The sequence below is a fragment of the Mobula hypostoma genome, chromosome 17, assembly GCF_963921235.1.
Source record: "Mobula hypostoma chromosome 17, sMobHyp1.1, whole genome shotgun sequence".
Taxonomy (NCBI): domain Eukaryota; kingdom Metazoa; phylum Chordata; class Chondrichthyes; order Myliobatiformes; family Myliobatidae; genus Mobula; species Mobula hypostoma.
Genome location: NC_086113.1, coordinates 68,599,753 through 68,613,011, shown reverse-complemented (window position 1 = coordinate 68,613,011; position 13,259 = coordinate 68,599,753). Strand labels below are relative to the sequence as shown.

The window sequence follows — 13,259 nt, the reverse complement described above, 5'->3', positions numbered from 1 at the left end:
TAACTTCTTCATTTGTGGCAGACAAAATCATGTAGGAATATCTTAAAACGAAAACCAAGCGCATGGTAGCTTGGAAGCTGCACAATATATTAAAGTCATCATGCAATCACTCTTTTTGAGTTGGCATTATGGTCCTTCTGCAACAGAGTAAAACCCTTGGCGGTGAAAAATCACACTGATGCCGAATATAGAACATAGAATAGTATAGCACAGTACAGGCCCTTCGGCCTACAATGTTGTGCCGACCCTCAAACCCTGCCTCCCATATAAGCCACCACCTTAAATTCCTCCATATACCTCTCTAGTAGTCTCTTAAACTTCACTGGTGTATCTGCCTCCACCACCGACTCAGGCAGTGCATTCCACACACCAACCACTCTCTGAGTAAAGAACCTTCCTCTAATATGCCCCTTGAACTTCCCACCCCTTACCTTAAAGCCATGTCCTCTTGTATTGAGCGGTGGTGCCCTGGGGAAGAGGCGCTGGCTATCCACTCTATCTATTCCTCTTATTATCTTGTACACCTCTATCATGTCTCCTCTCATCCTCCTTCGCTCCAAAGAGTAAAGCCCTAGCTCCCTTAATCTCTGATCATAATGCATACTCTCTAAACCAGGCAGCATCCTGGTAAATCTCCTCTGTACCCTTTTCAATGCTTCCACATCCTTCCTATAGTGAGGTGACCAGAACTGGACACAGTACTCCAAGTGTGGCCTAACCAGAGTTTGATAGAGCTGCATCATTACATCGCGACTCTTAACCTCTATCCCTCCACTTATGAAAGCTAACACCCCATAAGCTTTCTTAACTACCCTATCCACCTGTAAGGCAACTTTCAGGGATCTGTGGACATGTACCTCCAGATCCCTCTGCTCCTCCACACTACCAAATATCCTGCCATTTACTTTGTACTCTGCCTTGGAGTTTGTCCTTCCAAAGTGTACCACCTCACACTTCTCTGGGTTGAACTTCTCAGCCCACTCCTGCATCCTATCAATGTCTCTCTGCAATCTTTGACAATCCTCTACACTATCTACAACACCACCAACCTTTGTGTCATCTGCAAACTTGCCAACCCACCCTTCTACCCCCACATCCAGGTCGTTAATAAAAATCATGAAAAGTAGAGGTCCCAGAACAGATCCTTGTGGGACCCCACTAGTCACAATCCTCCAATCTGAATGTACTCCCTCCACCACCACCCTCTGCCTTGTGCAGGCAAGCCTATTCTGAATCCACCTGGCCAAACTTCCCTGGATCCCATGCCTTCTGACTTTCTGAATAAGCCTACCATGTGGAACCTTGTCAAATGCCTTACTAAAATCTATATAGATCACATCCACTGCACTACCCTCATCTATATGCCTCGTCACCTCCTCAAAGAACACATGAAGGAAGATAAGATTGGCCAAATGATCTTATCAACTCTTCAAGCATGAGGAAGGGAATAGAGACTGGCATGGCCTTGTGGAATGAGCTTGCTTAGGAACAGAGCAATGAATATTACTTTCTCCAAAGTGAGAACAGACAAGGTGATTAGAAAGAACCTTAGGACTGAGATTAATACACTGATTCTTGAGAATTTGGATAAAACAGGTTTTAATTTTGAAAAGAAAAAATTTTAAATGTTAAGAAATCTAAACTTATATGTTTATAGAACAAGGTCTCAGCAATCAAGCAATATTTCAGTGAAACCTCCTTATTTTGTAATTTTTTCATAAAATGTGTTTTTCCCATCATTCCTTAGTTTTTGTCAACACAGTCAGACAGAATAAAAAGCTAATTATTCCTATTTATTTAGTCTTATATAGATTTAGAGCTTTTAAATCATTGTGCCTACACCATAGGTACACATATATGCTGTTAATGTTGAATATTCACTTTTGATCATTTTTTATACTATTTCACGTGTATTCCTTTAAAAACTTACATCATGCAACTTTTATCATTAGCATTAAATATACAAAATAACAATTTTGGACATAAAAACACATTTTTAATTTTAAAGAGACAATTATTTTAATAAATCAACTGTTTTGGAGGAACAGATTGTAAGCATATTAATTTAAAATAAAGAAGGTTCCATCTGACGGTCGTGACCGAGACCTGACGGTGGTGGCAGTGGCCTAATTACAACAAACAGTTCCAACCTTTCCACCATTCAAGTCGATGCTTCCTTGCTTAACAACTTTATTTAACAATTTGGTACAACAAATAACAATTTGTCATGTACATTTTATCCTTCTGTAAATACTAACAACAACGGTAAACAGCAAAATAAAAACTACAGTACAACTGCAATGTTTAAGCATAAACATCAGAAAACACACCAGGAACTAAGAAAAAAATTCTATCCATTTCTGGGCTTGAAAATCTTCAAAAAAGTTCAGTCAGCTTTATCAGGAAGTAGACGATTAATAAGGTCCTCCTCTATAAGGTCCATGACTTCAGCAGATAAGTGGTAGAGTTCCCTCGTCCTGCTTGCATGACTCGGTGACGATGGCTCCACCAGTCTGACCAGAATATCTTCAACGGGTACGAAGCACATATTCTTTCCATCTGGTTTTGGATGGAAGCACGTGTTGGCCCATGAGGGTGGAAAACTCCATTTGATGATTAGCATCCGCAGTGACAGCCTTTGCTAACCACCAATTTTGGTCATAAATGACTACAAGCCAATCTCCACAATTAATGACACCAGCAGATATATCTGTCGTATTTCTAGTTTGCTCTCGTCGCCAACGCTTTTTCAGTTTGTTCCTATCTTTTATTATCTCTTGAAATTTATTTTTCAAAGCTTTCATCTCCCTCAAGTATCTTGCTCTTGTCTTCTTTCTTTCCCTTTCCCCTGCTATAGACTGCCTACTGCTATCTGGCTCCTGAATAGTCTGATTTAATGGACTATCTGGGGGAGTTTCTGGGCGTTCTGGGCCCTTTCGCTCTCTTGACTCTTGCTGTCTATGTTTCCACGCCTTTCTCTTACTCTCTTTTCCTTTTCATTCAAATCACTGATAGTTTTTATCTTCCCATCCTCTACTCTCTTCTTCCATCTTTGCATTTCCTTTCTCAGGCATTCCTCCTTTAACTCTGGCTCGCTATATATTTTCTCTCTCTGCTTTTTTTGGTATTCCCTGTTTCTTCCCCTTCGCTCCTCCACTGATAGCTGCTGCCTAGCCATAACTTCCTAAAGTACATAAAAGGAAGATCAGAATTTAATGGAATTACTATGAAATTGTGCAAAATTACTATGAATTTAATTATGTTTAATTTGATGAAATTTTATAAAATGATTATGAAATGGTGCAATTAAATTCATTTACGGTTTTAGTCCTTTAGTAAGGAAATATTGTAGGCCTATGTGTGGAAGAAATAATGGGGAAATTATGTATATTATAAATAAAGAGATTAATGAAACATTACGAGCCATATTACTGTTTATTGTGATCATAAATTATATTCAAGCCTCCATTGAGGATGAATTGGATGTTTTTGTCCACACCGTCAAACCATGTGTCACCACCGACAGACAGAAAACCCGACGGTGTTGACGTCTGACAGTAGTGACAAAACACACTTTTTTACATGACATGCATGAGTTGTATACAGGAGCAATCTTGTTTTCCCTCTGTTGCTACCTGCCTCTGGCCTCTACTTAAAATGCATAAATTTATGTCATAATTTAAAATAATTCTTTCTATACAGAAGAGACAGTGTTGACATGTCATGGTTGTGACAGTAGCAACATCAATAAATACGTAAAAATTATTGAAAAAATAGCAAACTTACAGGAGCTTGTTTAACCTTGTTGGATTTAGCAGATGTGGAGGGTGGAAAGGGGGTCCTCAGGAATATAGTTGACCATGTGGTTGCCTGATTTTATTGCTTTTTTATAAATATCTGATGGTGCTGACAAAAACTTGGGATGCATTTTGAATAACCCCAAAATAAGAGTAAATATTGTTGAAAATACACTGTTTTTAGTTTTAAAGAGGCTTTTCACTCTACTCTTTCATCTGGCATATATATTATACATTTTAAATGATTTTTTTTCCACACTTTTTATCAAATTGAAATGATAATCTCTTGTCTGAGGACAACTGATTATGTGGGTACTGGGCTATTATATAATCACATAATTTATAAAATTAAAAACAAACATATGAAAAAATGTTGCATTTGTGCAAAAGACCCTCAGATGATCAACCCTGATTATTTTAAATAAGAAAATGTTATTCATTTTCAACGGAATTAGCACTTTCCTTAGTGGGACATGTTTTCGCCAAAGTCTCAAGAATCAGTGAATAATTAGATACATTGACAAGGTTATAGACATAAGAATTTAACAGAATAGTTTGGAGGTCACTACCTGAAAATGAGCTAGAAGGAAGAATCCTCCCCACCCTTAAAAGTTAGCTGGATGATTACTGTGAATGCAGTATCTCACAAAACTGCAGGCCAAAGCTGAAAGCTTGGATGACTTTCAATTAACTTTCTCCATGAGCATAGTCGAAGTAAAATTAATGGGTGAATATCCCTGTGATTTCTTAATATATGGACAAAGAAGTGCTTGCAGTATGTGCTGAGATAAAAATGCTAACAGAACTTCTGTTAAGAGATGGAGAGAACATCATAACACCATTGGTATGAGGTTTGGAGATTAAACCAAAATGTAGCCGACGCGAAACCTTTCACCTCTGCTGAAATGAAGTGAGGAAAGAGTCAATAAGTGGTTGAAAGGATAACAATAATGTAAATCCCCCTGTGCAATATATCCTAAACACTCTGTTGCACAGGTAATAGTTAGAACTTGGTTCCTCAGTACAAATATACAAGCTATGAAATCAACTACAGCTCCAACTTCCGACTTTACTGATAATGAGCAAACTAAAATATAAAGAAATTAAAATATTTCCTGTTCCCTGGTAGTGAAAAGCTATGAACTACTGAATGACTCAAGGCTACAACTCACCATCATCTTCCCAGGGGAAATTAGGGATGGATAACTATGGTTTTGGAAGCAATATTTACAGCTTGTGAATGAATGTATGAAAATTACATCTGATGACAGTTTGCAAACACATACGAAGGAACAGTAAATATTAACTAAATGAAAGTAATCTTATGCCATACCTTTTCCTGTACCAGTCTTTGTAAGTGCACACCAGATGACAGCATCGCAATAAACATAGTCAATATATACTGTTGGACACGGCTCACTCCTGCCTGCAGCGAGTTCAGCACTGCCGTGAGGCCAACCTTCTCAATGACACTTTGAAAAGCACTAGCAGAATGGCGAGTAATTCTGCACAGAGCCTGCAGGGAGCAGAGAAATGTTGCACAGGTTCAGTCTGATTATACACCAGATATATAGACTCAAAAACTTCCAGTCTAAATGACGTGATACCATGTGGTTCAGTTCAACTTTAAAACAGCTGATCTATATGGAATGGTCATCTTTTGACCGTAACTGCTTTATAAGAAATTAATTAAATGCTAAGACCAGGTGATCAACTGAGATTGTAAGCATCTTTAGTACTGTTTTATTTAAATAAATTTTACTGCGTTGTTTTTTTTCTTTCTCCTTTTATCACAATATTATAGCCATTATGGAAAGACACAGACTCTAGATGCTTGGAAAGCTGGAACGACACACAAGATGCTGGGGAAACTCACGGGGTCAGGCACCATCTATTGAGGGAAATGGACAGTCAATGTTTTGGTTGAGTTCCCTCATCAGGAATGGAAAGGTGGGAGATAGCCAGTGTAAAAAGTTGGGGAGAAGGAGTGGAGTGAGAGCTGGCCATTGATATTCAGATAGGTGGATTCAGATGTGGAGGGTAATGACAGGCAGGTGAAGGGGGGAAGGAGTGGGAATGATGTAAAAAACTGGGAGAAGATAGATGGAAGATGGTGAATCTGACAGGAGAAGACAGTGAATCATGGACTTCCGATTCAAGCATCAGAAGCATAGTGATAATTTGCTAGCAGCAAAACTAACTATTAATTTCTTTATTAATCACACTTTTTGTCAAAAATGATCACTGCAATAAATAGCCTGTAACTTCCCTTTCGGAGTACAGCTTTCGAACCTCCTGTACGACCAGGCATTTTTTGAGGTGTGAACTGAAGTCTGGAAGGTGCAGGATGGTTGTGGTGTGGTCTGTACAGGCTGAATTGAGGCAGTGGGCCCAGGCCCAAGAGTGGGGAATGAGCCAATGTTTGCCTGCCAGCACAGACTTGGAGGTTGATTCAAAGCAGCAGAACAGAGGTGAGACACACCTGAGGCGGCTGGGCCTAGCCCCAAGAGCGAGAAACAAGCTGAGATTTGAAAGATTTAAGCCCTGGGCCAAATTCGGAAACAAGATGAATCGGGACGGTGGGCTCCGGGCTCGACAGAATATCAAAGTGGCAGAGCCCAGGTCCGAGATCAGGGAACGACCCACTGTTTGGATGATTTAAACACTGGGCTAGATTGAAAAGTCCAGTGTGTCGGGCTGGAGGCAAGGGGCGAGCCAGTGTTCAGCTGGCTGCTCTGCTGGTTTTATTCCTCTCTGCATTGAACTGAGGGTGTGGCCTACAACTAACAGGCTCCTGGATCGGCTGCGGTGATGACTGGCTTCATGGCTGTGGACTCACTTTTGTGAACTTCAATTCTGAATGTCATTTGTCTACTTTTATTGTTTGCACGATTTTTTTTGCACATTGGGTGTTTGACAGTCTTCTTTTGTTTTAATGGGTTCTACTGGGTTTCTTTGTTTAGAGGTTGTCTGTAAGGAGACGAATCTCATGGTTGTATATACGTTGATAATAAATGTACCTTGAACTTTGAGTAAAGGGAAATAGGTGAGGAGAGGAACTAGAGGGAGGAATATGTAGGTGATGTCCCCTCTCATCTTCTCTAGCTCTTTGTCATGTATATCTATCACTTCCCAGATTCTTATAACATTCCCACTCTCTCCCCTCCAAAACCTTATTATCCCCTTGGATCCACCTCTCATCCACCAGCTCTTGCTCCATCCCTTTCCTCAACCTTCTCATTCTGGTGACCTCCTCTTTCTTTACAGACCCAGTGAAGGGAATTAATCCTGAACATCAACTGCCCATTTCCCTTCATAAATGTTGCCCGACCCTTTGAGCTCTTCCAACATTTTGTACGTAAATGCCACTGTGGAGAGATTACAATATTAAAACCATGACAGAAACGTGGCATCTCAATGTTCCAGGATACAATATTCCAGCATGAAAGAGGTAAAAGAGAACAGAGAGTTGTACTTTTAACTAGGAAGAATATTTCAGCAATACTCAGAGAGGATATCCTGGTGGGGAGGTCAGGTGGAATAACCCAGAGAGGCCATTTGGATAGAATTTAGAAATAAAGAAAGTGAATTTAGAAATAAAAAAAATACACAAGGGGCCCCAATAGTTAATGGGCATTAGAGATGCAAATACGTAGGGAAATCCAAGAAGGGTGTAGGTAGGAATAATAGGAGTGCAATAGTAAGTGATTTTAATTTCCCTAATATAGACTGGGACTGCCATTGTGTTAAGGAATTAGATAGGACAGAATTTGTTATGTGTATCCAGATGAGTTTTTTTTTCTATGCACCATGAAGATTAAGAAATGAGGCAAGGTAAGTGGCTATATGTCAGTGGGGAAGAACTTTGGGACCAATGATCAGAATTCTATTAGCTTCAAGGCAGCAGAAGGTAGCGCTGCTCCACAAATTCCAAATTGAGCCAAAGCAAATTTTGATGGCACTAGACAATAACTTGCAAACATTGATTGGGCAAGGCAGAAGGACATCCAGCAAATAGGGAGAGTTCAGAATCAATAGGTCCCTGTGCAAAGGCAGGGCTGGCAGGATTAGAGAGCCCTGCCTGGTGAGTGCTATTGAGTCTCTGGTCAGAACAACGAGGCATATGTCAGGTATAGGCAGCTGAAATCGTGAGTCCCTCGAGTCAATGTTGTTGGAACTACGCGGACACCTGATGTAGATAATGGACTCCCTTCTTACAATACTCCTGATGATTGCATCTTCTGAATCTCCATTTTCATTGTAACAGAATCAGAATCAGATTTATTATCACTGGCATGCTTCGGGAAATTTGTTAACTTAGCAGCAGCAGTTCAATGCAATACATAATATAGAAGATACAGAAGAGGAAAAAAATAAAATAAAATAATAATAATAACATTAAATAAATCAATTACAGTACAGGTATACTGAATGGATTAAAAACCGTGCAAAAAAACCCCAGAAATAATATATATTAAAAAAGTGATGTAGTGTGTTAATGGGTTCAAAGTCCATTTGGGAATTGGATGGCAGAGGGGAAGCAGTTGTTCCTAAATCGCTGAGTGTGTGCCTTCAGGCTTCTGTACCTCCTACCTGATGGTAACAGTGAGAAAAGGGCGTGCCTTGGGTGCTGGAGGTCCTTAATAATGGACGCTGCCTTTCTGAGACACCGCTCCTTGAAGATGTCCTGGGTACTTTGTAGGCTGGTACCAAAGATGAAGCTGACTAACTTTACAACCCTCTGTAGCTTCTTATGGTCCTGTGCAGTAGCACCCCCCTCCCGCCATACCAGAATGCTCTCCACAGTACTTCTAAGAAGTTTTTGAGTGTATTTGTTGGCATGCCAAATCTCTTCAAACTCCTAATGAAGTATAGTCGCTGTCTTGCCTTCTTTATAGCTGCATCGATATGTTGGGACCAGGTTAGATCTTCAGAGAGCTTGACACCCAGGAACTTGAAACTGCTCACTCTCTCCACTTCTGATCCCTCTATGAGGATTGCTGTGTGTTCCTTCGTCTTACCCTTCCTGAAGTTCACAATCAGCTCTCTTATCTTACTGATGTTGAGTGCCAGGTTGTTGCTGCGACACCATTCCACTAGGTGGCATATCTCACTCCTATACGCCCTCTCGTCACCAGCCGAGATTTTACCAACAATGGTTATATCGTCAGCAAATTTATAGATGGTATTTGAGCTATGCGTAGCCACACAGTCATGGGTATAGAGAGAGTAGAGCAGTGGGCTAAGCACACACCCCTGAGGTTCACCAGTGTTGACAATCAAGATAATTGTCGAAATCTTCAAATTCTTTGTACTGTAATTACTAACTTGTTGAAGTAGTGAAATCATTTTATTTTCACTCATGGCCAGTTCTGGCATCTCCAAGCCTAAATGCTTGAAACTGCAGTGAGCAAAATAGTTCTGAATTGTCATACAGTTTATTTTTCACCAACTATCAGTGACAGAAATCATTCTTTTTTGAACAGAAATGCACACATCTGGGCACTATTTAAAAACAGTTCACTCAAAGCATGGTAGTGTTTAGCAGCCACACAAGTGCACGCAACTGATTCTAGTTAGAAACTTGGGCCACAACTCGTGAAATTTAAGAGACTACTATACAGGTACGTGGAGAAATTTAAGGTGGGGGGTTATATGGGAGGTAGGGTTTAACATTCATGTTCTATGAATACACTTAACAAGAAAACCGGGGCAAAATAAGGTAAATGGGAATCCTGAAAGATTCTGTAGGTATATTAAGAGCCTAGAGATAACTAGGGGGAAGAGAGATTTGCTAAATCCCCTTAAGCATCTGTGTGTGGAGATGGGTGAGATCTTTAACTTTTAAATTAATACTTTTCATCTGTATTTAGCATGGAGAAGGGCATGGAAATTAGTGAGTTCAGCGAAGGGAAGAATAACCTGTCAACAATAGAAAAAAGGTGTCCGCAGTCCCAAAGCACATGAAGGTGCATGAAGCAGGTGTTTCCACAGACACTCTGGGAAGGAAAGGAAGACATTTCTGAGACTGTTGTATCTTTGTTATCTGCCGGTGAGGTAGCAGAAGTCTGGAGGATTTCTGAAAAGGGCTGTAAGGACAAGACAAGGCTAGGAACAACACGCCAGTGAGCCCTATATCCATAGTGGTAAAGTGAGTGGAAGGGATTCGAAGGGATGGAACTTATCTGCACATGGAAATATCAGAATTAATTAGGAATAGTCAACACACATCAAAGTTGCTGGTGAGCGCAGCAGGCCAGGCAGCATCTCTAGGAAGAGGTACAGTCGACGTTTCAGGCCGAGAACCTTCGTCAGGACTGACTGAAGAAAGAGTTAGTAAGAGATTTGAAAGTGGGAGGGGGAGGGGGAGATCCAAAATGATAAAAGACAGGAGGGGGAGGGATGGAGCCAAGAGCTGGACAGGTGATTGGCAAAGGGGATATGAGAGGATCCTGGGACAGGAGGTCCGGGGAGAAAGACGGGGGGGGGGACCCAGAGGATGGGCAAGGGGTATATTCAGAGGGGCAGAGGGAGAAAAAGGAGAGAGAGAGAGAAAAAGAATGTGTGTATAAAAATAAATAACGGATGGGGTACGAGGGGGAGGTGGGGCATTAGCGGAAGTTAGAGAAATCGATGTTCATGCCATCAGGTTCGAGGCTACCCAGACGGAATATAAGGTGTTGTTCCTCCAACCTGAGTGTGGCTTCATCTTTACAGTAGAGGAGGCCATGGATAGACATGTCAGAATGGGAATGGGATGTGGAATTAAAATGTGTGGCCACTGGGAGATCCTGCTTTCTCTGGCGGACAGAGCGTAGGTGTTCAGCAAAGCGGTCTCCCAGTCTGCGTCGGGTCTCGCCAATATATAGAAGGCCACATCAGGAGCACCGGACGCAGTATTTCACCCCAGCCGACGCACAGGTGAAGTGTCGCCTCACCTGGAAGGACTGTCTGGGGCCCTAAATGGTGGTAAGGGAGGAAGTGTAAGGACATGTGTAGCACTTGTTCAGCTTACAAGGATAAGTGCCACAAGGAAGATCAGTGGGGAGGGATGGGGGGGACGAATGGACAAGGGAGTCGCGTAGGGAGCGATCCCTGCAGAAAGCAGGTGGGTGGGGAGGGAAAGATGTGCTTAGTGGTGGGATCCCGTTGGAGGTGGCAGAAGTTACGGAGAATAATATGTTGGACCCAGAGGCTGGTGGGGTGCTAGGTGAGGACCAGGGGAACCTTATTCCTAGTGGGGTGGCGGGAGGATGGAGTGAGAGCAGATGTGCGTGAAATGGGGGAGATGCGTTTGAGAGCAGAGTTGATAGTGGAGGAAGGGAAGCCCATTTCTTTAAAAAAGGAGGACATCTCCCTCGTCCTGGAATGAAAAGCCTCATCCTGAGAGCAGAATCGGCGGAGACGGAGGAATTGCGAGAAGGGGATGGCATTTTTGCAAGAGACAGGGTGAGAAGAGGAATAGTCCAGATAGCTGTGAGAGTCAGTAGGCTTATAGTAGACATCAGTGGATAAGCTGTCTCCAGAGACAGAGACAGAAAGATCTAGAAAGGGGAGGGAGGTGTCGGAAATGGACCAGGTAAACTTGAGGGCAGGGTGAAAGTTGGAGGCAAAGTTAATAAAGTCAACGAGCTCAGCATGCATGCAGGAAGCAGCGCCAATGCAGTCATCAAACAGTCGTTGTTGAGATGCTGCCTGGCCTGCTGCATTCACCAGCAACTTTGATGTGTGTTGCTTGAATTTCCAGCATCTGCAGAATTCCTGTTGCTCCCCGGACCTTCTGTCCCATGATCCTCTCATATCCCTTTTGCCAATCACCTGTCCAGCTCTTGGCTCCATCCCTCCCCCTCCTGTCTTCTCCTATCATTTTGGATCTCCCCCTCCCCCTCCAGCTTTCAAATCTCTTACTAACTCTTCCTTCAGTTAGTCCTGACGAAGGGTCTCGGCCTGAAACGTCGACTGTACCTCTTCCTAGAGATGCTGCCTGGCCTGCTGCGTTCACCAGCAACTTTGATGTGTGTTGCTTGAATTTCCAGCATCTGCTGAATTCCTGTTGTTTAGGGATAGTCAACATGGCTTTGTGTATGAGATATCGTGCCTCTCAAATTTGATTCAGTTTTTTAAAGTGACCAAGAGGATGATAAGGGCAGAGTAGTGGACATTGTCTACATGAACTTTAGCAAGGCCCTTGACAAGGTCCTACATGGTAGGCTGGCCCAGAGGGAGAATGCATGGGATCTGTGGTGAGATAACAAATTGGCTTGGTAAAGAGAGACAGACAACTACTCACACATTATGGTATTCTTTGACACCGAGTTGTTAAATTAGATGTAGTTTCATCATAGAAGATGGTATACCACACAGAATGAGAGTGCAGTGTACTGTAGCACAAGTGCAGCACCAGCCTTGCAGATGGAATCCCCACCCTGCCAAGATATTACAAGATATAATGGTGCCGGAGAACATAATGGCTAAAATTAAAATGAAAAGTGCTGCAAAAGCTCAGTGGGTCAGGCACATCTGGAGAATGTTAATCTGTTTCTCTTTCCACAAAGGCTGCTGAACCTGCTGAGTGTTCCCAGCACTGTTTCTATTTTCAGCCCACCAGCAGCTGTCTTTTTTCCTGTTCAACATTATCAGTGAGTCTGCTAACTTCACTGGTATGGATAGAAGGGAGGTGGAGAGGAAACAACAGGACGAAGATATTAAGCTGCATCTTCTTTCTTGTCTCTTGTCAAGTAGCAAAAGTAACACTGCCAATAATACAGGAATAGAGTACCAGGCCCTCTCTTTCCTGGAAAGGTTTTGGAAGAAAAAGGGAGAACAAAGAATTAATAACCACGGTGTTAACAGAAGATTCATGCCCCAAGATTAAAATTGAACGTCATTTGAAATAGCTGAAATTTATTTCATAAGACTTATATTAACAGATGTGCTGTAATAAATTATGGGCACAGAAAGCTTACCGAAATGGCTGTCACTCGTAAAGAGTCCACCGTGGAATGTGTAAACAGGTACCAAAGCAATTGACCAAACTCTCCAGTAATAAATCCTTGGACTGGCAATGAATTTGTGGTGCAAACATTCTCCACAATCTTTGCCGCTAAATGATTAGTAATAGGATCTCCCTAAAAGAGGAAAAAATGAATCATTTAACAACTGTGGTAAACTTGAAACAGTAGCAATTGCCACCAATAGACAACATACATATTTTGTTCAAACTGTAACTTCTGAGTTGTACACCAAACACATGCATGTCTTTCAGAATGCATAGCCCCATTGGTTCAGATGGCTGGTGTAACTCTTCTGCAAGCACACATGCAACCTCATTACTTTTTATTAAAACTTTTAAATAGCTGTCACAACTTTAAGCCATTCACAAGACGTGTGTTGCATTGGCAAGTCCAGCAGTTGAGGCTATCCCTTATTGCCTAAAACACTTAGCGGACAGCACTTCTAACA

At 41.8% G+C, this 13,259-nt stretch overlaps 1 protein-coding gene across 6 annotated transcripts in view; it reads right to left on the bottom strand.

Annotated features, from left to right (window-relative positions):
• The window catches only part of ulk4 (unc-51 like kinase 4), a 755,583-nt gene that overhangs the window by 461,586 nt on the left and 280,738 nt on the right, over positions 1 to 13,259 (bottom strand). For all 6 annotated transcript variants that reach the window (XM_063070087.1, XM_063070088.1, XM_063070093.1 and 3 more), the window contains exons 20-21: positions 12,764 to 12,925; positions 5,131 to 5,313 (exon numbers count right to left, since the gene is read on the bottom strand). In XM_063070087.1, the coding sequence (XP_062926157.1) occupies positions 5,131 to 5,313; positions 12,764 to 12,925 (345 nt within the window). The remainder of the gene's footprint in view (positions 1 to 5,130; positions 5,314 to 12,763; positions 12,926 to 13,259) is intronic.